This window comes from Saimiri boliviensis, chromosome 1 (assembly GCF_048565385.1).
Source record: "Saimiri boliviensis isolate mSaiBol1 chromosome 1, mSaiBol1.pri, whole genome shotgun sequence".
NCBI lineage: Eukaryota > Metazoa > Chordata > Mammalia > Primates > Cebidae > Saimiri > Saimiri boliviensis.
In genome coordinates, this window is record NC_133449.1 from 65326724 (window position 1) to 65353749 (window position 27026).

At 36.6% G+C, this 27026-nt stretch overlaps 1 protein-coding gene across 2 annotated transcripts in view; it reads left to right on the plus strand.

Annotated features, from left to right (window-relative positions):
- The window catches only part of EXOC6B (exocyst complex component 6B), a 676956-nt gene that overhangs the window by 79375 nt on the left and 570555 nt on the right, over window positions 1-27026 (plus strand). For both annotated transcript variants that reach the window (XM_003922614.4, XM_010333467.3), the window contains exons 2-5: window positions 16110-16275; window positions 24428-24475; window positions 26327-26417; window positions 26520-26565. In XM_003922614.4, the coding sequence (XP_003922663.1) occupies window positions 16110-16275; window positions 24428-24475; window positions 26327-26417; window positions 26520-26565 (351 nt within the window). The remainder of the gene's footprint in view (window positions 1-16109; window positions 16276-24427; window positions 24476-26326; window positions 26418-26519; window positions 26566-27026) is intronic.

Here is a 27026-nt window from a genome sequence, read left to right on the forward strand (position 1 = left end):
GAGGATTATTTTTGGGGAATAAGTGAGTTAGTAAATATAAAATGTTTAACAGGATTTGGCACATATTTTTAAAATGCTTATTTTTACTACGGTTTTATAATTTTGGGCTGAATTTAATCTTTAATGATCTGGATGATAGTGTGGTAATAAAGTTGCCTAGATTAAATTGCTGGGTAGTCAAATCATTAGTCTCTGTATGTGCTTTTCATATGAGTTGGTACTGTAAGTAACTTTTTTTCTGCTGATATTCTTGAGCCATCACTCCAAACTCAGAAACATATACCACAACTTTTTTTAGAACCATGATTAAGTATAAATTGACTTCGCTATCCCACGTGTTGTATGGCTGGATTTCCCTACAGATACCTATGACAGTCATTTAATAGAATGCTTAATCCAGGCCAAAATAAAGTAATGAAAAATTGTGAAATACCAGGACATTTAGTGTTCAGCTCCCTATGACTATACATTACAGTGTCTAGGTTTGGCATGGGACTGATGTTTATCATTATGATACAGAGTTCTTGGCTACTTTTATGTTCTTGCAAATTTAAATCTTTAACAGACTCTACCTCACCCTCCCAGTTAAAAACATCCCCCTTTAAAAAAGACTTTGCCAACAGATTTTTTCTCTCCTTTGAGAGTTAACTTTGTAATTTGGAGCATGTAACCATGATGTTTGAGTGCTGTCTAACTGTTTCCATTGTTGCAGCCTGATTGTCCATGGTTTAATCATCAGTAGTTAAGGAGTAAAGCAAAAAATGGCTCCAGGCTGCTCAGTACCATAAAAAATTTCCACCTGGAAGCAATTTTTTCTAAAAACCCATAGGGACTGCTGTCACCCTCCCCCTTCTATTGGCAGCAAGGGCCAGAAACACCAGTTCTCTTCAGAGCCAGGTCTTGTTGCAGTTTAATCATCTTCCTTCTCCTAGCTTCCAGAGAAGGTTAGAGGAAAGCTAGGGAAATAACAAATTATTGCCAGACACTCCTCTCCTCCTACAATGGATTTCCTTTAGCCATCTAAATTTCTCATTTTCTTCCTCTGTTTCTTTCTTTTTCTATTTAACATTTAGCTGAAGTGCAAATTATTTGCATTGCTAGAACTTGAATTTACTTTTTGGTAAGAATATTTATTATTTAACTCTAGTGCTTGTCTTTGGGGAAAGTTGAAATGTTGAAACATTTTTGGGCACTGCTTTAGGCTCTTTGTCGCTTTATAATGCTTTCTCTGTGGGATACAGCCATTGTTCCAGGTGTAAACTCTCAAGAAACTCATGGTCTTATAGGGGAGATAGACGTGCAAATAAATCATTACTGTATAGAGTGTTCACCATAGTACCCTTTCAAAAATATGAACAAATAAACATTTCAAAGCAAAAGGACATTAACTATGCTTTCCACCAGCAAATATTAGTGGTGCTGCCTATTCATTTCTAGGCTCATTATCCTAAATGTAACTTCTTGATAATACTAGGCATCTGTTCAAGAACTTTGAGGCGAAACAAGATGACAGTACTCCTGGTGAAATTTACCTCAAACCACATGTGGCTTCATAGGTTCAAGGCCAGTTCAAGTTTATACAGTGTCAAAGTGAGAGCCGGTTGGTGAATGATTGTATCATGACTGTTAAGGAGTAACTCTTATTCTATATCCTTATCGTACACTCCTTGTCAAAGATAGGGCTAGGTGCTTCAACAGATTTTGTTTCATCATTTAAAAAATAGGTTTCTTTTCTTTTTTTATTATTATTTTTTTGTTTTTTTGTTTTTTGAGGTGGAGTCTTACTCTGTCACTAGGCCGGAGTGCATTGGTGCAATCTGGGCTCACTGCAACCTCCACCTCCCAGGTTCAAGCAATTCTCCTGCCTCAGCCAGCCTCCTGAGTAGCTGGGACTACAGGCATGCACCACCATGCCCAGCTAATTATTTGTATTTTAGTAGAGATGGGGTTTCATGATGGCCAGTATCATCTCAATCTCTTGACCTCATGATCCGCCCGCCTTGACCTCCCAAAGTGTTGGGATAATAGGCGTGAGCCACCGTGCCCAGCCAAAAAACATATTTTTGAATATATTCCTTATAAAACTAGACTATGGGCTGGTGCAGTGGCTCACGCTTCTAATCTCAGCAATTTTGGGGGCTGAAGGTGGGAGGATTGCTTGAGCCCAGAAGTTTGAGACCAGCCTGGGCAATGTAGCGAGACCCCATCTCTGGAAAAAAAAATAGCTGCATGTGGTAGTGCATGCCTGTAGTCCTAGGTACTCAGGAGGTGGAGGCTAGAGTATCACTTAAGGCTAGGAATTTGAGGCTGTAAGTGAGCCATGATTGTGCCACTGTGCTCCAGAGTGGGCAGCAGAGTAAGACACTGTCTATAAAAAGATAAGACAAACCAAAAAAAAAATTAAAAAATGAAATAAATAGAACTAGACTATTATGTGCTGCAAAAGACTGTTACTGTAGATGAAATTTGGCTGGGTGTGGTGGCTCACACCCTGTAATGCCAGCACTTTGGGAGGCTGAGGTGGGAGGATTGCTTGAGGCTAGGAGTTTGAGACCACCCTCAGTAATGTAGCAAGACCTCATCTCTACAAAAAAAAAAAAAAAAAAAAAAAAAAAAAGAAATTGGCCTCATTTGGGAAAAGATGCCTATTACGAGCAAGTAGGAAAAAAATAGTATTGAATTTGAATCTTTAAGGAATGAACTCTTGGTCTTGTTTGGTGTAAATGCCTCCAGAGTGTGCAAGCTTAAGCTCCTCATAGTTGCTTTGGTTTTATGAACAGTTTCTTAGGTTCTACCTTATTGGTAAGAAGAGCAGCTTCTGAGCTGGACGTGGTGGCTCACACCTGTAAGCCCAGTACTTTGGAAGGCCAAGGTGGGAGAATTGCTTGACCCAGGAGTTTGAGACCATCTGGGGCAACATAGTAAGACCCTGTCTCTACAAAAAAAATAAAAAAATTAGCTAGGTGTCGTGGTGCATGCCTGTAGTCCCAGCTACTCAGGAGGCTGAGGCAGGAGGATTGATTGAGACTGGGATATAGAGTGAGACCCTGTCTTAAAAAAAAAAAAAAACACCTAAAAACGAAAAAGGTGAGCAGCTTCTGTATCAGGTTATAGTAGTTGTATTAAGGAGAGAGGTTTTAGGAAAGAGTTGAGTTTTGAGCTGAACCTTGAAAGATGAGTAGGAATTTGCCAGATAAGTGATAGTAAGGAGACTGCAGGCGGAGAGAGTACATGCTACACTCAAGAAACTTCAAGTAGAGTTGTAGAGTGAATGTGGTGAGTATTCAGAGATAATGCTGGACATGGAGGGGGTCTTACATACTACGCTAGGGACTTTGGACTTGATCCTGAAAGAAGATCCAAAAGTTGTGTGTTTGTGTGTATGTGTTTCTTTCTTTTTTTTTTTTTTAGATGGAGTTTCGCTCTTGTTACCCAGGCTGGAGTGCGATGGCGCAATCTCAGCTCACTGTAACCTCCGCCTCCTGGGTTCAAGCAATTCTTCTGCCTCAGCCTCCCGAGTAGCTGGGACTACAGGCATGCACCACCATGCCCAGCTAATTTTTGTATTTTTAGTAGAGACAGGGTTTCACCATGTTGACCAGGATGGCTTCGATCTCTTGACCTCATGATCCACCCGCCTCAGCCTCCCAAAGTGCTGGAATTATAGACATGAACCACTGCACCCAGCCGTGTGTGTGTGTGTGTGTGTGTGTGTGTGTGTGTGTGTGTGTATGTTTCTTTCAGTTTCCAAGTATATGGTCTCATTTTAAAAATTACTGTCAAAGAAATATTGAAGATGGATTGTTACGAATATGAGGGGAAAGTGGTAAAAACATTGTTCAGAATAGAGGTTATGAGGACATGAGTCAAGGTAGTAGCTGGGGAGGATAGGGAGGAAAAAGAGTATAGAAGAGCCATTATGGAATGAGAAGCAGTAGGTCTTGGTGACTAGTTATGAGGAGGTGTGAGGTGGAGTGACATGTCAAGGTTAACGTACGTATTTCTAGTTTAGGTAACTCAGTGGCTGGTGTTATTTTCAACTGAGATGGCGAATACTAGGAGAGAAACGTGAGTTTGGGTAGAAAGTTGAAGAATTCACCCCGTCTCTACTAAAAACACAAAAAATTAGCTGGGCGTGGTGGCGCATGCCTGTAATCCCAGCTACTTAGGAGGCTGAGGCAGGAGAATTGCCTGAACCCAGGAGGCGGAGGTTGCGATGAGCCGAGATCGCGCCATTGCACTCCAGCCTGGGTAACAAGAGCGAAACTCCGTCTCAAAAAAAAAAAAAAAAAGAAAGTTGAAGAATTCCTTTTTAAAAAAAAAAAAATTCAAGAGACATGCTCCTTGTTGTATTATTTGAGCTGGGTTTGAAATTCTGCTCAAGAGATCTTCCTGTTTCAGCCTCCTGAGTGGCTGGGACTATAGGTGCATACCACCACGCCCAGCTGAGTAGTTTTTGACATGCAGTTTGCAATGTCTTTGAGGATGAATGGTGGTTAGGTATTCAGTTTTATAGAACTTGACAGAGATATGTTCTGGTGTTATTGATTTGGTAACCAGACTTGTTTAATATTAAACTCTGAGGTATTGATGAGATCTCTGAGGGTGTATATATGAAGAGTGAGAAGAAATGGTCAAGGAGAGGTATTCATGGGCAGAGGGAAGAAGAATAATTATTGAAGGAGATTGAGAATGGGGAAAACCAAGAAGGAGTGTAATAGAAGCCCTGGAAATAGAGATTTTAAAAAGAGGGGATAGTTAGTGGTGGCACATACAAAAGTGGAGTCAAGTAAGTGATGAACTTAAAAGTGGATATGTGATTTGACAATTAGTAGTCTTTTATTGACTTTAGCAGGAATAGGTTCATTGTGAGTGGTGTAGGTAAGAAACGGATTATACTGGTTTGAAGAGCAAGTCTAATTTGAGGAAATGGAGGCAGTAAGTGTAGTGTGCTCTTTTAAAATCTTAACTGAGATTTTAAGTGGGGTGGGAGGGAGGAGAGAGAGACAAAAGGAAGGGAAAGAATGCCAGAAGGAAATTTATTAGAAGAGATACTTTTATTTAGTCCATTTTTTTTTCTTTTAAAATAGCGGGCTCTGTGGTTTTATTAAGATGGGGGCATGTTTTGTTAAGAGAAAGAAATCAGTAGAGAGAAACATTTAAAGGTACAGAACAACTTACCCCACCAAAGAAAGGGTTGATGGAATAACCTTCCGGGAGTGGAAGAGATATGAGATTTCTAGAAATAGGATTAGTCTTGCATTTAGATGACTTATCTATTTCATAGAGATAAGAAGAAACAAATATAAGAGTAGACAGAGATATAGATAGATTTGTGTATTGGAATGCAAGAAGTTAGGAATATTTTGTGCCTAATAAGCCTGAATTTTAAAAAATGTAACACATGCAATGCCATTCATTGTGAAAGACAGTTGTAGGATTGAGATTGGCATCTTAAAGAGAATGGTGACAGTTTGGAATAGATGCTGTAAGTAATGGAAGAATGAGCTGGTAAAAGACATATCAAAAGTTTGCATGGGTCTAGGGGTCCATATATTTACATAATTAGCTCCGTCATAGCAAGGTTCTGCACACTACTGAAGTTTAGCTATGAAGTTAAGGGATAAATAGGAAGCCAGTTCTAAATATTTGATAGATGTAACTGAGCAGAGATAGGGGCTGCTTTTGGTAAAGCTTATGGGTCTTTTTATTTTGAGGGTCACAACTCCTCTTTTATCAATTCTGAAAACTTCTCAGCTATTTTTTTTAAAATTACCTGTCTCTTTATTGCTTACTAGAACTCCAATTAAACCTGTCGTATTCTCCATACTCTTCTTTAGTGTTTTGTATCTTTTGTCTCTGTGCTGCATTTTGTACTTTTTATATATACACCTCCCAGTGAAGTATTTTCCCTTCTATTTCTTGTTTGAAATAGCAGTTATTATATTTTTATTCTAAAAGTTCTTTATTTCATTTCCAGTTTATCTATTTGTAAACCAAAAATAAAATTTTAAGGTCCCCCCCACCATCTCAATGGACCTTTCCTCTTGGTCAAAGGCATTCTAAAGTGAACCTGAAATTTGGGCAGTGATGGAAGAGGGAGTTGGATATGTCTCATTCTACTCCCGCAACATTAACATCAACACAGACCTTATGTCTGATGAGAAACATTTACGGACTATTCTCTCTGCAGCATGCTACTTGGAGGCTTCATCTGTATGATAAAACCTTGGTCTATACAACCCCTTATTGTAACCCAGACATTCCTTTCTACTGATAATAATTACTCTTTCAACCAGTTGCCAATCAGAAAAATTTTAAATCTATCTATGACCTGGAAGCCCTTCCCTACTTCAAGTTGCCATGCCCTTCCAGATCAAACCAATCTAAATCTCACATGTATTGTTTGATATATTATGTCTTCCTAAAATGTATAATAGCAAGCTGTACCCCAGCCACCTTGGACACATGTACTACCTTGGGCACATGTCATCAGGACCTCCTGAGGCTATGTCACAGGCATATTCTTAACATTGGCAAAATAAACTTTGTAAATTGACTGAGACCTATCTCAGATATTTTGGGTTCATACATCCATTTTTGATATTTTTTTTCCTTGGTAAATCCCTTTTATATTTCTTTAAGCATCTTACACATTTATTTTTAATGTATATATATTAATTTTTAAGCCTTTGCAAGCCTGATTTTGCTATTTGTGTTTCTTCTGATTCTTGTTTTTATACTTTGTTTCCTTGCGTGTTTTATGATTTTTGATACTTAAGTTCCAGTTCAAAGGGGTATTATTTGTGAGAATTCCTAGAAGTATGAGTTAAGGTATGTTTCTCTGGAGAAGATTTGCTTTTGCTTCAGTCGGTTATTTGAGGGTATTAACAACCATGCTGGGGCTACTTTAAAAATAAATTGTCAGTTGAGATTTCTCAGACCACATAGTATTCATAGTATGAGTATAGACCTCCCTTCTGTGAGAAGGCTGGCATGTCATTTCAAATTATCAGGGGAATTTTCTTCTTCCCTCACTCAGAGCCAACACCAGATAGGTAAGTTTACTTGCAGTCTCCCTTTATGAGGAAGTATTTTTCTATTTTATCTTTCACTAAGGATCTTTCCTTGGGTATCTTGGCTTCATTCATTTGAAGACCTCTGATTTGACTCCCCACCATGTGTGGGCAATAGGCCAGGTCTCTTTTTCTCCACATTGCTATAAAATAGAAGCATTAGATCAGAGGTGATTAGAGTGATTAGGCTAGAGATGGTTAGAGGTGATTAGGAGTTTGATAGTAGAAAGGTTTTTCATATGTACCTAGTCTTCCATACTGTTGATGGAACTTCATCCTATTTTGCCTGCCTTGTTCATTATTATGTTTTAGAATGGAAACTATTCTGATGCCTTTCATCCATCCTCTTTCATGGACTTAATTGCTTATAAAGAGTTTTAAAATGTGGTCGCTTCATTTTAGGCATAGGGTATCAGCAAATAACCACTTTTGGGTGAAATTGGACCGGGAGTTGAATATGGTGTTGTTAGGTCTGGTTCTTTCTCAGAAAATTAGAAAAAGTGTGTGTGTGTGTTTGCGTGTGTGTATGTGTGTGAGGTATGTATATATATGTCACCCACATATATAGTATATATATTGTATATAATACATGCATTTATATACATAGTATACACAACATAAACATCTACAAATGAGGTTACTTACATTTATTAGAGTTTGATTCAGAGATTCTAGAAAACTTGCATGGTCTATTTTGTTAAGTCCACATTAAATATACGTGCGTAAGTGGATCATGACTATTCACTGCAGTGTTTCTACCATACTAGTGTTAACCATTATTAGTTTGTCTTTCTCTGTTGATAGCTTAATGATACCTGTCATCGGAACCATAATGATAATTTTAAGTGTGGAGACTGAAATGTTCAATTACTCTTTTTTTTCTTTTAGTAGAGTCATGTTTCAATAGTTAATACACAGTCTCTTAATATTTACATGTCTCTTCAGCGTAATTATTTAATTAAATATTTATAGTGGTACGAAAGTAATTATGGTTTTGCCATTACTTTTAATTTTTGCCATTAAAAGTAATAGCAAAACCACAATTACTTTTGCACCACCTTTCTACTTAATATCTTTTGTAAAGAATCTGGAAGAGTTTTATCAACATGCCCTAGATTCAGACTCATTATGGTGGTGATAGATACTAAATAAACTGGTCATTTCATTTAGTTCCAACATTGCATGTTTAAGTGTTAAACTTAACACTCTGAATTCCATGCAGTGAAACCAGAGCTAACCTACCAAGTATATTATAACTCCTAACCAACTGTATTAGTGCTCTGCTTTCAGCAGTTTTCTAGGTTAGATTCAATGAGTATCACCAGTCTGTAGAGGTACTTTTTAAATGTCTTATCTTATAATTAGCAGCAACATTCATGATCCAACTTCTATATGCCAGATTTCATGACCACTACTGAAAGATGCAGGTGAAATAAAATCTTTTTGCACTTAATACAAATAGATACAAAGGACAAAGTGAAGCACTGACAATCCTATTTTGCCTTTATAGCTTCAGTTACTGATGGTGATTACTTGTTCTAACAGTGTGACATTATCATAGCAGCAGTTACGGCAGTCTCTATGTTCTTAATTTGGAGTTTCCTTGCTTTCATTAGTTTATTTCCTAATAGTCTGTTGTTGATTTGACTGATGTTTTGTGACAGTTTTCCCTTCTCTACTTTCCAGTGGTATTTAACCAAAACCAGGTTTTAGTAGGCCCTTTGGCTAGGTGTCAGTTGAAACTGCTCTACTCTGTTTTTATTCCTCTGAAAATAGCCATCATTGGGGTTCCCTTCCTCCTTTGAGAGAGATCCACATCACAGCATTCTTTTGGTTATATGGGCTATCTTCGTGTGAAGCCAGTTGAATACCTTGGTATCTTCATAACTGGAAAGGATTTAAATGTATTTGATCAGCAGTACAAACATATTTGGGTGTAGTGTTCAGCTTAGAATTCATTAACTAGCATATGCTTCTCTTGTCATTGATGGTAATCTGATTGATTTACTTCATCTTTATGTGCCCAGAGCATCCAGATTACAATACTAAGGTTGGAATTAAACTGATAGACAAACTGAAGTAAGGAGAAGGGACTTTAAACTCCTTTTGACCTCCTGCAGTTTCTCTTTCAACATCGTGCACAAATCTGTTTTTCTACTTTATTTTTAACTTTTCAAATAAACAAAAATACTAATGATGCTTTTATGGAGCTTAATGAGAAGGAAATGTCTGAGCACTAAAACCGTGACAGAAGTTTAAAAACATATATATGAAAAAGAAAAGACCAGAATAAACTCTGGAATTTTTTCCTTGGATTAATAAAAAACAAAACCAAAATGTTCAGTTCAATGTGTCTTGAAGTTCTCCGTGGTTCTGAAAACATCTCAACAGAAATGCTTTGTAACATGGGATACACTTTTGCATTCATCTCTGAAACAACTAGAAACCCTCATCACTTAGTCTCCTACCTTTCCTTTTCTTTCTCCATCTTCATCTTATATGAAGGACCTCCTCTGTGCCAGGCTCTGTGCCAGGAGGTGGAGATAAAATGGGTAAAATATATTCACTGCCCACAGATTAGCATTCTAGTATAGGGAGATTGGCAAGTGAATGGACAATCAGATAAAGTTTAATATATTTGTGAAGATGATAATCACAGAAGAGGAGCACATAACTGAGTCTGTATGATTAGTTTATTTCATTAGTTTATTTCCTAATAGTCTGTTGTTGGGAAGGTTTCCCAGAGAAGGTGCAAGCTGAAAATTGAGGGGAAAATGAGAGTTACTTTTAACTAAACTAGAAGCAAAGGGAGAAGAATGGCCTAGATCCCGGGAACAAGATTGCTTTGCATTGTTTAGGCTCTGACTTGCTATTGGTTGTTTCTTTGATTTGCTTGTTACCTTTGCAGACTGAACAATGTGTCATCATTTAGGATACTTGCCTTTGCAAGTAGCAGAATATCAAGGGAAAGTGTCTTAAACAGTAGGAAATTTATTAAGTCATATAACATGATGTTTGGAGATAGGGCTGTTTCAGGATTGCATCACTATCAAAGACCAAGTGTTTTTTCATTTTCCCCTTTGCCATTCTAAGATTTTTTGGCAATATCTTCTTCCTTTTCAGAGTAGTTACTGCATCTCTAAACATTATGCTTTCACAGGACAATGTGTAAAGCAGGAAAAGCAGTTTCTTTTCCTGAATGCTTCAGGAAAGAAAACCTTCTTTTGGACCCTCACTGCCAGATTTTCCTTCTCATTAGTGAGATGAGTGTCTCACGTGACCATATATTAACTGGTCACTGACAAAGAGATGCAATTACCATGATTGGTTTACAGATCAATGAATATTTATCCGTGTGATAGAATAGAAATATCAGAATGAATTGGACTCTTCCAGTAGGAGGAAGAAGAGAATAATTGTGTAGGCACTCCTAGTAGGCAGCTTACTCATCTTGAAGTAGAAGTTTGTCTCTGTTTGTCTCTCTCTTTTTAAACCACTTAGCTTTGTGCTGGGCTTCATACTGCATTAGCTTTTTTGAACTGTGTTTTCTTTGGGGGTCAGGCCTAATTGTATCATAACAAGCAATGTAATTTTGATTAAGGCATTTAACTTGCGTTGGCCTCAGTTTCCTTGAGTATACAATGAGAGCTTTGTATTCCATCTCTAAGACGTCTTTCAACTAACATTTTGGGGCCCCATGTGACTCGCTTGCTTTCCTTGTTCTAAGAGATAGACTGATGCACTAGAGAGGACATTTTCCATCTGTGTGAAGTTGGCAAGTTCCTTCATCTTCTTAGATTACAGATTTCTCATTTATAAAATGGGAATAATGTCTAATTTATAAGGTGCATTGGATTTAAATGAAATAACATAATGCTCATAACATTATTTTTCCCCCTTCTCTGACAAGCAAATTTGAGTTAATGTAGACTCCAAGCAAGTGATATAATCCTGTAGCGGTTCGGTACAGGGGAATGGTAAATATTTTTTCATGCAGAATTACTCAAGTGCCATTTTATAAATTAAGATCTCTTAATGAAATTTAGGTGGGATATGGATATAGTATCATTATCATATTTAGAACTATGCATCAGATAGTTATACTAGTATAAATAATTTACTTTTTGCAAAAACCTGTGGTTTATTTGGGGGGTTTTGGAAACCAGACTCCACAGGGCAGCATTTATTTAGTTGAGTCAGAATTTAGAGTATAAAAAGTTTTGTTAATTTCCATGTATTTCTTCTTGTTTGCCTCGTACTAACTACTACTAGAATATTATTGAGATTTTTCACAAATAATTAAACTTGTGCTGCAGTTTATTCCGTAGATTGTTTTGTTTGACTGCAACATAACCTGGACATGTCAAAAACCTATGCCTTTATTCTCAGGATCCTGCTTACTAATAGTGATGGAAATTTAAACATTACAGTACTTTACATATCATTTAGTAATCAGCTATGAGTCTCTGACCAACAGGTATTACGGAATATAGTTTTTAGATTTTTAAGCAGCACTGTTTACTTGTAAGGCAACATCATTTTGAGGAATGTTAGAAAAGGGCCATCACTAGATGGCAGTCTTTCTCTACCTTAAGATACTTGCTAAAAGAAAAAAAGGCAGTTTGTTCAACTGCAATGTTGACTACCAATATTAGATTAGCTTCAGTAGTAGATTTCTGACCTTTTCAATGTTTAAGTCTTGTTTATTTATTTTTTTTAGCCTTTTATAGCTGATGGATACGTTGGTAGTTATACTTAAATATGCTTGAAATGCTGATTCATGGTGAACTGTTAGGTAGTGATCAGTTCATAATTGCCTTTTCCTTTGGTAGACAATTTGAAGAAAAACCTTTAAATTAGTGGTTTTTAACTGCTTTGATAACCAAATGGAAACTATGGGAAACTTTTCTCCTAATCATGCTTATATGTATAGAAAATCCACATAGGATCTGGGAATCATGGATTTCCTGAAACAAATGCACAGAACACAAAGTCTCTTAAACATAGTCTATATCTCCTGTTTTAAATATGTTTGTTTTATATTTTATTGTTATTATTATTATTTAATTCTCAAAATACTCTGGGGATCTACTGCAAACCTTTCATGTTATTCTGCATTATAATTAAAGAGAATATGACAATCATAATGGTCCTAAGATAGGAGTAACAGACGGTTTGTAGTGATAAGGAGGTAGAAACTTTATTAACTTGTGGTGTTTTTTGTTTTGTTTCTTTAAAGATATAAGGTCTCATTATGTTGACCAGGCTGGTTTTGAGCACCTGGCCTCAAGCAATTCTTCTATCTTGGCCTCCCAAAGTGCTGGGATTACCAGCGTGGGCCACTACCTCCAGCCCATTAACCTGTTTTGAACTACTGCCTATTTATACTATTCTGCAAATGTATGATCTTAGCATTATTAAGTAAATTTGAAAGTGGAGGTGAATTTAGATACTTAAAGCTAAGCTAGTACTTTTAAGAGAATTGTAATTGATTGCTTCCTATTTTCTAAATGAGAAAGCTGAGGATCAGAGAGATTAACTGGATTGGCCAAAGACTTATAGCAAGCCAATTACAGTGCTAAGATGAAGTCTACATAGGCAGCTAAAATCCACATTTCCTTTCTTAGGTTTTTGATTTTTTTTTTTTAATGGGAAGATCAGAGAGCGTAGGAAGGCATTATTAATATAAGTTCTGAATTTCTTTAGAGATTGTCTTTTGTGATGTTAATGTAGATCTCTAGAGTGAAGAAATGAAAAGAAGTTTTACCCAGTAGAAGGAACTACACTTGCCACCTAACTTAGAAGTATTACTGAGTCAGGGTGTACTGAATTTGAAACCAAGAGGTTGTCTAATATTGAATAATATGTCAGCTTATGCAGTTTATGTTGAGGAGTTTTCAGTGATTCTTCCCGGTATCCAAGTGTCAAGGTAAATGGATATGTTTACATGGAAACATTTCTTTTCCTTTTCTTTGAAAAGGGGAAAAGTTAAGCTTATTTGAGACTACTTGAAATGTCAGTGGTAGATTCTGTTAGGTATTCTAAACAACTTTTTCAGCAAATGGTTATTCTGCATTTTTCTGCTTGTCAAAGCAGGGATTGTTTATAATTTATTTGACAATCTTCCTTTATTTCAAAGGAAGGAGAATGAATCCAGATTGCTTTGCCTTTTCTGAAGTAAATGTTCAGAATCTTGACTGGAAGCCAAACATGTACAGTCATATGTTGCTTAGCAGAGAGGATATGTTCTGAAAAATGTGTCATTAGGTAATTTTGTTGTGTGTGAACATCATAGAATGTACTTACACAAGCCTAGGTGGTATGTAGCCTACTACACACCTAGGCTGTATGGTATAGCCTATTGCTATTAGGCTGCAAACCTGTATGGTATGTTGCTGTACTTAATACTGTAGGCAATTATAACATACTGGTATTTGCATATCTAAATATAGAAAAAGTAATGTGTTGCACTACAGCATTACAAAGGCTATGACTTCACTACATAATACATTGGGACCACCATTGTATATGTGGTCCATCGTTTGGTTCGTCTATGGTTACTGCTGAGTTTTGGGTGGTATAACTGATCTCCTGAGGGGAGTGTGGTTTCTGATCCATAGGATTAGGGTAGTGATCCAGTACCCAGAAAGGATTATAGAACCAGGAAACATTGGCAATGAGCAAATGGATATTTCTTGAACAAATGTCGGCAATCAAAGAGTCCTTAGAGATGGTGTTAGTCATTCTTTAGTCAATAAATGTTTACTTATTGTCTACTCCTTGTCTGGCACTGTTGTAAAGGTACAGTAGTGAATATGGCAGACAAAATTCTTGCCCTTGAGCTTATAATCTAGTTGAGGTGAGTTGTGGGGAGGTAGAGATAAACAACATATCATGGATGATGACAGGAGGAAGAGATTGTTCAAAGGTATAGGGGATGACCATTATTAGTATAAGAACTACAAAAACAAAATTCTTGAGGCAGAGGCTTTAAAAAAAGCCAGGGTAGCTGGAACATAGAGGATGGAAAGGAATTTGGGTGGGAACTAGAGAGAGGAGAGAAATTAGGTTAGAGAGATAATGTGAGGTTAGATTACGTAGGGCCTTACAGGCAATGATAAAGATTCTTTTATAAAGGTCAGCCATTGGAGAGATTTAAGCAGGGGGATTATTGCTTTAAAGTGATCATTTTCATAACTGCGTGGAGCGTCTGTTTTGGGGCAAGGGGTGGCATAGATAGAAAGTGCAGAATGGAGACTGTCAGGAAGCTGCTGCATTGGTCCAGTGTGGTGACAGTACAGGTTTAGACTTGTGTTTTAGTGGAAATGGTGGAACATGGTAAATTTTAAGACATGTTTCAGAGGTTGAGTTGTCAGGACTTATTAATGTATTGGATAGGATATATGATGGAAAGAGAGAGAGAGATTAGGAGTCAATCCTAGATTTTTGGCTTGGGCAACTGTATAGTGCTGTTAGCTGTAATAGGGTGGGTAGGTGGTTGGGAAATTTAAGGAGAAACAGGTATGGGAGTGGAGATAGGTTAGTAATAAATTTTTTTTCCTATGTAAATACTGAGATGGCTTTAAAAAACCCAACTGGCGTTAAATAGTAGCTGGATATTTGAATCTAGTGCTCAGGGAAATGCTCTGAATTATAGGTATAGATTAAGAAATCAGCACTATGTGGATGATATTTTAAATCCATGGAATTAGAAGGCTTTGCTTGATGAGAGAGCATAGGTGCAGAATAGAAGAGGTCTTAGGAATGTTTAATATAGTAGAGGAGGAGCTAAGAATGGAGCATGAGAAGGCACATCAGTAGAGGTTAAGAAAGATGTTAGTGTGGTGTCATTGAAGTGTACAGGAGAGGGTGTTTAAAGGAGGAGAAAATATAAAACCATATTAAATGCTGCTATTAGGTGGAATGAAATGAATACTTCAGTAAGGTAAAGAAGTGAGGAAGTGGAAGGGAGTTTTGCTGGGAAGGGGAGAGGGATGTGTGGTTAAGAGCAGTTTTTAAAAAGTCGTATATAGACTGTGCGTGGTGGCTCATGCTTGTAATCTCAGCAATTTGGGAGGCAAAGGTATGAGGATCGTCCAAGGCCAGGAGTTCAAGATCAATCTGGCCAACATATTGAGACTTCATCTTTTATTAAAAAATAAAAACAATTATGTTTAAATAAAAGTTATGTTTATAAACCCATGAGAATCATCTAATAGAGAGGGAAAAATATATGATACAGAGGAGGGATAAAAGGGAAAACTTGCAGGAATAAAATTCTTGAGACAACAAGAGGGACTGAATTACAGATAAGAGCTTGGAACACTTACTTTATCATTACTAGAGGTTGGGGAGTAGGAGTTACAGATATAAAGTAGACTGATTGATTTTAATGAGGGAAGAGGAGGTAGTTCTCTGTGTCTATTTTTTTTTTTCTGTAAAGTGTATAGTCAGATCAGCAGCTGAGAGTGAAGGTATGAACATTTGAGGGGAGGACAAGGTAAGGTTCCCACATATATATAGTAAAGAATGCAAAGTGGTTTTTCTGTGATGTGAGATGGGGGATAGTTGTAGCAGGATTATCCAATGATATTGACTGCTTAATTTAGATTTGTAGTTACATGGCTATCCTGAATCTAGCCAGCACAGCTGTTTTTTTTTTTTTTCCTCCAGCTGCGTTCAACTTCTTGAATATAGTCATGGAACAATCGGATAGCTGAATTTAACTAAAATCGAGCTTTTCTAGACTAGTTAAATTGAGAAAGAAAGGTACAAGGGAGTTGTAATTCAGTCCTTTAATTTTGTGATGAATACTGTGAGGCACTCAAATATTTCGGAATGAATAAGAAAGCAAAATTTTGGATTTTCCTTAAAAATACTCATTTAACAATGAGGCACTGTTAATATACAATTGGGTTATCTTGTGGCTTATGTGCCCTAAATATCTAAAAAACAAATTTGCTTCTGGGTTTGTAATTCTGTTTCTCCTTAGAAGTAACTGTGGTATAATCTTCATGCTGTTTTTTTTCAAAGGTCTGTCTATGATGGTGAGGAACATGGACGTTTCATGGAGAAGCTTGAAACCCGTATCCGTAATCATGACCGAGAAATTGAGAAAATGTGCAACTTTCATTACCAGGGCTTTGTGGACTCTATAACTGAACTGCTAAAAGTGAGAGGAGAAGCCCAGAAACTCAAAGTAAGAAGGCTCTAAGAGACACTGTTTCTCTGCTTTGTGTTGGGGTTTTGACTAGTATTAAAGGATTAAGGATTATAACACAGATCACATATTTGTAGTGAAGATTTTTGTACAATTAGAAAGGAATTTATACTGAAATGCATATTCTTGAGATTATGGCTTTTTAGGTTAAAAGAATACACTTTTAAAATTATATTTTAATTGGGATAACTACATGTGGACTGGAGCTGATCAGTAGCTGATTCTTTTAAACATAAAGTCAGTTTGGCTCTTCATATTTCTGTTTCCTTGGTGGATAAAAGCTATCCCTGTAGAATGACAGGATGTCAAGGCATTGCTATAAAATTCTTTGTAGCATGCCACCTAGGCCAAGAGAAAAACCAGTGGTTGTTGTAGAGGGTCTTCTACCAAAGAATGAAGGTTATTTCTTGATGTGACAGATTAAGGTTCAGTAAGGAGGCTAGGCACATGGTCTGGACCCTGGCATAGCAAAGTCACTTATCTTAGATAACTCACTTTGCTTGTTGATCTTAAATCTAACTAACTTCACTAAGCTCTTCTGTTATTTCTAATGATCTATATGTAATTTGAGTTTTCTATGTAAACACTCCTCATCTGATCTGTAATAATAATTTTATTTTCTTCTTTCAAGTACTTGTGCTTTAATTCTTTTTCTTGTTGAAATTTGAATTAAAATCCTAAAAGGATTTACCTTGGCATGGGGTTAACTTGACAGTGAGTGTAAAATTTATTTTAAAAATACATTGACAAGAAAGCAAAGAAACAGTTTTACTGAGGGGCAAAGTGGGCAGTCAGACATTATATTGTATTCTAAAGCTATAATAATTTAAAAATTCAATTGATTGTAGAACATGACCTAAATCACTATGAAACTACCAACTTTCTTATTTAGCATGAATTTTTGTCTTTTGCTGATATATGTTAATATGTTTGATTATGTGGTGCTATCCTAGTCCCCATTGGGTGGGGGTATTATGTAATATACAATATGTACCTTAATATGTTTATAAAATCTACAAAATTCTTAACTTTAAACATATTAGGTCCTAAGGTTTTTAAAGAAATTTATGGACCTGTACAACAGTATCCAGCCATCTTAAGAATAGTATATTGCCAGCACAATTAAATCTCTCATTTGTACCCCCTCAGTTGCTTTCGTTACTCAAGAGGTAACAAGTCTTTTGATTTATTGTTAATGTTCTTTAATGCTTAGTTATTTTCATTTAAAGTAAGTTAGGTTCTTTCCTTATTCAGCGTACCAAAATTAATTTCAGAGAAACTAAAGAGCTAAATGTAAAAAATAAAACCATAAAAGAACTAGTAGAAAATGTAGGTGAATATTTATATTATTTTGAAACATTTCTAAACAAAATTTCTAAACCAGAAAGAAAAAAATGGATAGATGTGACAACATTGAGAAGAAAGAACCTATTCTGCCTACAAACTGAAACTTAAAAGGCAAATAATAAAAAATATTTACAAACACATATGGCAAATTGTTGATATTCTTGTATATGAAGATTTTTGATAAAATAGGAAAAATGTGAACATTCTCATAGAAAACTGAGAAATACACAATAACATAGAGTTTACATAAGAATAAATATAAAGGAACTCTACAGTTTAGAAAAAATTAAAGGAATGCAAATTTAAACAATAAGGTGTGAATCCTTAAATCCCCACATAGTTTTAGGATTTATTCTAAGGCTGCAGGTGCATGTACAAGGATGTTCATGTGATGGTTTCTTTTAATAGGTAAAACTTAAAAGTATTTCTAACATCATTTAATAGAGGATTACCAAAAGAAATTATGGTACATCTATTTGAAAGAGTAATAAACTTTAGTATAGAGGATATTTACCATGGGAAAGTATAAGAGGTGTTTGCTTAATGTATAAAGCTGATTAAAAACTGTGAACAGTTTTTTCTTTTTATAAATGAAATGCACATACTTTACATGCAAATAAATAAGCATTAAAGAAGATTGGAAGACTATAACAAAATGGGTTATCAATAATCCCTTGATAATAAATAATTTTAATGTTTTCATTCTTGTGCCTTATGCCTCAGCCTCCCAAATAGCTAGGACTACAGGTGTGTACCACCATGCCTGGCCAATTTTTGTAATTTTAGTAGAAAAGGAGTTTCGCCATGTTGGCCAGGCTGGTTTCGAACTCCTGTCCTCAAGTGATCTGCCCATCTCAGCCTCCCAAAGTGTTGGTATTACAGGCATAAGCCACCATGCCTGGCCATATTAAAGAATCTTAATAGTGCATCCTTCTATTTATTGGTCCATACATTTGTAATTCTTAAATTTTGTTGGCTGATCAGCCTCAGCTGGACAAAAGTATCTGAAATGTTTTTCTTTGTATTTTAAGTTTCTTGCAGTTTCAACTGACAATTTTAAATCTTCATTGGAAAACTCAGTGTTAAAGTGTACACATTAAAACAAAATTTTCATTCAGTATAGGAAAATGATAAGTTGAAATCCATGTTAAAAAAATGAGGAAGACCTAAAACGAAGGAGATGGTGAAAAAAGGGCAGACTGCAGAGATGCTTATGAAATACAGTATCTCATCTATCTGGAATAGAGCCCATGACTCTCAGGTTTCTGATTTGGGTGACAAATTAAGTATTAACTACCAAGTAGTTGGTAGTTTTAGTCATTCATATGGGGAATGAAATGGAGAGGGCCAGAATCTCGTGACTAGTTTGAATCCTCTCCCTAAAAAATATATCCATGCATGAGAACATGAGAGTGTAAATTGAGAGCAATTTCTCATGACTTCATAGAGAAGCCCATAGAGTGATTGATTCCTCTAGGGCATGCTTTTCTTGTCACAGCATACATAAAAAGTGATATTTGAATGGCAGGTACCTAAGAATAAACTAGAGGGGTTTTGGGAGGATATGGGGCTTGTTTTAAAAAAAACTTTACATTTTCTTTATGTATTATAATAAGAATAAAATACAGAATATTAGGATATATTACAAATATATAAAAATATTCTAAACAAATATTTTCATCATTTTAAAATGAGAAACTTGAACTTGATACCACAAAATAACCTTCTTTTTGGGACAGAGTCTTGCTCTCTTGCCTAGGCTGGAATGTAGTGGCACGATCTTGGCCCACTGCAACCTCTGCCTCCCAGGTTAAAGCGATTCTCCTGCCTCAGCCTCCTAAATACAGGCATGTCACTATGCCCGGCTAATTTTTGTATTTTTAGTAGAGTGGGGGTTTTGCCATGTTAACCAGGCTGGTCTGGAACTCCTCAGCCTGGGAGTTCTGCCTACCTCAGCCTGTCAAAATTATTGGCTTACAGGCATGAGCCACTGCAACTGGCCTGATAACTTTTTAAATAATTTAGTTTTCTGCTTAAAATGACTACATGCCATGCAAATGTAATCAAGACTTTAAAAATGATAACCTCTTTCAATTTCTCATAGACACTATTCAAGAGAACCTCTTCTTATATGTAGATGATATAAAACATTGTTATTTCTGTATCTATTAAAAAAGTGATCCCCTGAAATTATACTAAAGAATTAAAAAAAAATTTTTTTTTATTTTGAGACAGTCTCACTCTGTCACCTGGGCTGGAGTGCAGTGGCACAATCTTGGTTCATTGCAACTTCTGCCTCCTGGGTTCAAGCTATTCTTGTGCCTTGTGCCTCAGCCTCCCAAGTAGCTAGGACTACAGGTGTGTACCACCATGCCTAGCCAACTTTTGTGTTTTTAGTAGAGATGGGGTTTCGCCATGTTGGCCAGGCTGGTCTCGAACTCCTGTCCTCAAGTGATCTGCCTGTCTCAGCCTCCCTAAGTGTTGGTATTATAGGCATGAGCCACCATGCCTGGCCATGTTAAAGAATCTCAGTAGTGCTTCTTTCTATTTACTTGTCCATAAATTTGTAATTCTTAAATTTTGTGGGAGGATCAGCCTCAGCTAGACAAAAGTATCTGAAATGCATGAAAATAAACATATGGGGTTTCCTGGCAGGACCTGTGCATGCTATTTGTCCTCACCCAGCCATCCCATCTTCCTCTACTCATCTTGGGCTGTTCTTTTCTATGCTCCTTAGACACCTGTATCCCATACTTCTCCCGTAGCTCCTTGGTGCCCTGGTCCATGAATGTCAGCACAATGTTTTGCATCTGGTTATTGGAGTAGTCATGTGGTGGAATACCTCCTTGGTGGGGTAGTACTGAATATAGCTCATAATGCTCCTGAAATGCTGATATCACTTGCTGGTTGGTACTCATCTTCTTTTCCTCTTACTTCCTTTGCCTTCCATCAAATTTCTTCAAGTTGCAAGTTCCTTCAACCTGCTGAGGAGGCCCCAGCAGGAATACCTGAACTGGAGGCTACTGTTTTAGGGTTTTAGTCTGTTTTAGGCTCTACCCAGACACTTTGAGGGCAGGGGGGATTAATGTCTAGTAGCACACCTGGTAGACTCTGCTCTAGGGGGATCCATTTGGCCTAGGTTCAGAACCTATGAAATAAAAAGTTTCCTGAACTCTAGAAAACAGTTTATAAAATGTAAAAAAATAAGTTTTAACTACTGTCAATGCTATTTTAACATACCAATGAAAAGAAACTATACTCTGGCCGGGCGCGGTGGCTCAAGCCTGTAATCCCAGCACTTTGGGAGGCCGAGGCGGGTGGATCACGAGGTCGAGAGATCGAGATCATCCTGGTCAACATGGTGAAACCCCGTCTCTACTAAAAATACAAAAAAATTAGCTGGGCATGGTGGCACATGCCTGTAATCCCAGCTACTCAGGAGGCTGAGGCAGGAGAATTGCCTGAGCCCAGGAGGCGGAGGTTGCGGTGAGCCGAGATCGCGCCATTGCACACTCCAGCCTGGGTAACAGGAGCAAAACTCCATCTCAAAAAAAAAAAAAAAAAAAAAAAAAGAAACTATACTCCAAGGTCCCCATTATTTCTTTTGATTCTCAGTGTATACACACACACACTTGTCTTCTTTGAATCAAACAAAATAGTGTCCTGCACTCCTAGACACTCGTCTAGTGTAATTTCATTTCATTGTTTTTTAATTTTTTTTTAATTTTTTGAGACAGAGTGTTGCTTTGTCACTCAGGCTGGAGTGCAGTGGCATGATCTCAGCTCACTGCACCCTCCCAACTCCTGGGTGCCAATGATTCTCCCGCCTCAGCCTCCTAGGTAGCTGAGACTACAGGTGCATGCCACCACAGCCAGCTAATTTTTGTATTTTCAGTAGAGATGGGGTTTCACCATGTTGGCCACGCTGGTCTCAATCTTCTGCCCTCAGATGATCCACTGCCTCAGCCTCCCAGAGTGCTGGATTACAGGTGTGAGCCACTGCACCTGGCCTCTTTATTGTTGTGCATTGAAGTAGTTATTGAATGGTATTGACATTATTATTATCTTTCTTTTTTAAGTTTTTATTTATTTATATTTTTTTTGAGATGGTATTTTACTCTTGCCCAGGCTAGAGTGAAGTGGCAAGATCTCAGCTCACTGCAACCTTTGGCTAAAAATTCCTCACTGCAATCTTTGAGTTCAAGTGATTCTCCTGCCTCAGCCTCCTAAGTAACTGGGATTACAGGTGCCTGTGACCACGCCTGGCTAGTTTTTGTATTTTTAGTAGAGACGGGGTTTTACCATGTTGGCCAGGCTGGTCTCAAACTCCTGGCTTCAGGTCCTCCACCCGACTCGGCCTCCCAAGGTGCTAGGATTATAGGTATGAGCCACCACACCCGACCCACAGTTATTATCTTTCTTTCTGGAAGCACTGGTTAGGTTCCTAGGGATATGTTTTAGAACCATGGTTTGCATGAAATTAATTTAGTGCACCTTGCTTAGTATTTTTAACAAAAACTGAAATAGAATAGAATCAAATTGAATGGAAAACAAGAGAGTGCACTGTATGTACTCAGGATAAATATTGTTTCTTGAAAATTGTGTGTGTGTATTCCCTATATTTGTATACTGAATTACAATGGAAAATGTATTTTTTACAGTGAGTTTAAGGTGAAAAAAAAAGTGAGAAATAGTGCCTTCATAAGGCAAACAAGGCTACTCTAGTATAGAGACAATGATGTTGAATTGAGGAGTATTTATGGAGGGTTGAATTTTAGGACATCTCCAGTTTAGGATAAAAAATACCTAATTTATTATTGAATAACTACTGTAATGGGGATAGCATTATCACCCAAGGCAAGCCATATGATTCTCTTTTCACATTGCTTGAACACTTTTTCTTATATTGGGCTGAATACTGTTTTCTGGTAACAAACACTGGTTTGAGTGATAATCTTCATTTTTAGGGAGCCACTTTACTTCTGACAGTTGTTCAGATATTTGAAGGACAGCCATTGTTTAAATATGGCTTATAATATATAGGGTTCAGCTATAGTGTACAGTGTCTCCAAGTGAATATTTTCCCCATCTCTTGGCTAAAAATTCTTTCATCTGTTTTTTATGTGGTATAATTTTGACTCCCTCTCCAAATCTGTTCACCTCTAACCATGCTTCAGCTTGTAAGGCCCTTAAAACGTGGCATCCAACTGTAAATTTCATAGTGTGGTATTATGACCTTACCATCTCCTTTATTCTAGACCAGGGGTTAGCAAACTCTGTCTTTTAGGCCAAATCCAGCTTACTTCCTGTTTGTGTAAATAAAGTTTTATTAGAACACAGCCATGACCCTTCATTTACATTTATTTTCTTTATGGCTGCATTCCTGCTATGGAAATAGAGTTGAATAGTTACAACAGAGACTGTATGGCTTGCAAAGCCTAAAATATTTACTATTTGGCCCTTTTTGGAAACAGATTGCTGACCCTCTTTTAGGCAATGCTTCCATTAACATTGCCTTTGAGGTACATTTTTGGACAGTTCCTCACTCTTAATTTTTATTGAGCTCAGTGTTTCACATGTGGTGCTATTAAGTAAATAATAAAGAGGGAATTTGCTGGTTTCTTGCCTCCCTTTCTGGTACTTTATAGAGGCTTCCTGGAGGAGTTCAGATTTCATTTTGTCTTTAGAAGGGGGTGCATATAGTAATCTGCTTTGAATGATAGTCCAGGAATAGAGTATATAGTTCAGAACAGTGATTTCAAAAATAGGCTTTTAAAAAAACTAGATACTTGAGAAGATCTTCAGTTAAAGGGTATTATGTAAGATAAATTTGGAAAACATCCTATATGATATCCCTTTCTTGGGCATTTACAGTGCATGTCATTGTGTGTGTGTGTGTGTGTCTGTGTGCTTGCATGTGCATGGCTGTGTGCATGTGCAGAGTACCTGCTAACTAACATTTCTTGATGTCCTAAGGAACATAGTAGGAAATGCTAGGTTAGGGGATGCATTAAAAGTATAAGGAGTGGCAATTATTGGTGGAAGGCTAGAAAGCCTTTGTTAAACAACATTTTAGAAGTTAATATTGCTTAAGTTTTGATATCACAGATGATGAGGAAATTACTATTCTATGTAATAAATTTTTTCCATCATTGAAATCTCAAAAGTGGATATCAAAAAAAGTAGGTGCCATTTCCTTTAAATAATGAACTCTGGATTATTTAAAGGCTTATTCACAAATTTTTGACTATCTGATGGAGAGATTATGTTGGAAATTTGGAAATATGGAAGTGTTAGGAACTGTTGAAAATTAATGATCCAAAAAAACTTAAGGTAAAGCATTTTCTGAAATTAAGATAATAAGCAAACAGAAAAACTTTGACTTGAGTTAAAAAGTTTGATGTATACCCAACTTTTCCAGGAATACATTGATGATAATGAGAAAAATCTATAAAATTTGTTCTATTTTGTTTTTCTCTTCTCTTTTTCCTTTTGTCTCCCCAAAGTTAAAGTGTGATCTTTAGTTGTTATCATATTTTAGTTTAGAAATGTTCTAAACTCACCGTATTTGTCAGTAAATTTTTCTTTTCAAAAGATCATACAAACATCCAGGATAAAAGTTGATATAATTTAAACTCAAGAGAATGCCACTTGACCAATATGTAGTGGAATACTGAAAATATCTAACTACTTATTCTCAATCTTTTCATATTAAATTTAGATATTTTTCAACTATTGTCTAAATATTTGTTTTTTATGAGTTTAAATTGTCTTCTCTCCACAGAATCAAGTGACGGATACTAATAGAAAACTACAACATGAGGGAAAGGAAGTAAGACCAGTTTACCTTTTGAAGAAATCTTTTCTGTTTCATGCCATTCTCTTTTAATGACTATGTTGTTCATTTAGTGGTTAAGACTGTAAGTAGTATGTTGGAAGTACTTGGACATTATTGTTGCTTTTCCTAATGTTTATCTGAATTAATCTACCATAGTCACTGGAAAGTCTAAGGAGAGAGGATACAGCCTTCTTAGTTGTGTTTTTAAATCATTGACTAGTCATATTACAGTAATGCTGTGCCTCTGCCTGGAATGTTATTTCCTCAATATTGACCTTCTTCAAATCTTTGCTCCAATGTTGCCTTCTTAATGAGACCTTTCCTGACTACCTTATTTGAAGTTGTTTGATTCTTACCTGTGCATTCTTTTGAACCTTTCCCACTTTTTCTTCATTGTGCCTGTCATGCTCTGATATTACATTTAATATATTTTTACATATATATATGTGTGTATGTGTGTGTGTGTGTGTGTGTGTGTGTGTGTGTGTGTGTATGTGTTTGTCTGTCTGTTAACTTCCAGTGGAAATTAAACTCCATGAGATTAGGAATTTTTGTTTGCTTTATTCATTGCTGTATCCCCTCCACTACCCAAATAGTGAATGACAATGTGGATGCTCAACAAATATTTGTTTAAAAAGTTAATCAACCAGGTGCAGTGGCTGGGATTACATGCTGTAATTGTAGTGTTTTGGGAGGCTGAGGCAGGAGGATCACTTGAGGCCAGGAGTTTGAGACCAGCTTGGGCAACATAGTGAGACCGCATCTCTACCCTCCCACCCCCTAAAAAAGAAATTGTAACCTGGCGTGGTAGTGCATGCCTATAGTCCCAGCTACTTGGGAGACTGAGGTGGGAGGATCTCTTAAGTCCAGGAGCTTGAGGTTGCATTAAGCCATGATTGCACCACTGCACTCTCAGCCTAGGTGACAGAGGGAGACCTTATCTCTGTCCCTCCACCACGAAAAAAAAATTATTGATTCTGTTAGTTGACATATTTATCATTTGAACCATTACAGTTTACAATATTATTTTATATCCACTTGTCATTTCATCCTCATGGCCAACAAAATCAGGACAGGTATTATCACTGTTTTATTGATGAGGAAACTAAAACAAATGATTTGCTAAATTTTACATAGTAATTGGCAAGGCTGGGACTAAAACCCAGGCTTTATGACCTGTGGTACATAACTGTTCTCTGTTATCATGCTCCTTTGGTATCACCTAATACTTTTTAAATGTATTTTGTTTGTTTCATCAATGACTTTTAGATTAGCTTTTGATTGTTTTATCAATGACTCAATCAGGACCATTCTCTTGTTCTTTTTTGCATGGTATCTAAGCAGATAGCAGTATTTTTAAGGTATGGGTATGGGATAAATGCTGCAAGTAGATGTGTAGATCATTACTTTTTAAAGAAGTTTGCCTCACATTCTAAATTCTGCAGAGTACAATTTCTTCTGGTTGCATTATGATATGACTTCAGATAGAAGGAATAAAATGATTTTCACTATACTGTTAACTCTTAGAAAAGCCACATCTTTTAAGTGTGTGGTTTATTTGTTGAAATAGAGATTTAGTTGAAGATTGTTGTTTTCTCCTGGATAGCCCTTGTATTTTAGAACTGCATTTTACTTAGCTCTTCCTAGTATTGTATGCATCTTGGGGAGAAAGTGGGAAAATGTGCAGGAATGTTTAGGGAAGGCAGCACCTTAGTTCACTTGACAGGTCTTACTATGAAACTATCTGGGATTTTCTGATGAATTGAACATAGTGTGGAAAAATGTGACTGAAAACTTTTTATTTACAGCCTTTGGCATAATTCAGTCTTTTTCCCTCTTGCCAAGCTGGTAATAGCAATGGAAGAGCTGAAGCAGTGTCGACTACAACAGAGAAATATTTCTGCCACTGTTGATAAATTAATGCTGTGTCTTCCAGGTGAGGAACTGGAAATGGAGAAGGCTTCTTGGTGTAATTTTTTTTAGCTTTAATTAGGCTTTCTCTAAATCATGTTTTGTGTATTCTTTTCTCTCTTTTAAGTCCTAGAGATGTACAGCAAACTGAGGGACCAGATGAAAACTAAAAGGTAAGATTTTTTTTTTTAATCAAACGGTTTTTACTTTATAAAATTTTGGTTATTTAGAATACTTTTAAGGTCTATATTTAGCATAACTTTTGAAAAAATAATTTAGTCTCTGACATCTTCTCAATCTTTTATATATTTATTGATTCATTTTAGATGTATTTATATGTATTAGTGGTATGCTAATGTGTTCCATCGTGTATTATGTTTAATAAATAATGCTTATAGTTAGATTCTTAAAAGACCCAGTCTTCTAGGAAAAAGCATATACCTATTTTAGTGATAGTTGGTTTGAGATATGTTTTGATTTATTTAATAGTGTTGCAGAAAAAAATAGTACTGGTTTTGGTGTAAGAGTGCCTTAGCTGGGGTTCTTCAGAAACAGAACCAGTAGTGTGTGTGTGTGTGTGTGTGTGTGTGTGTGTGTGTATATGTGTGTGTTTGTGTATGTGTGTCCATGTGCA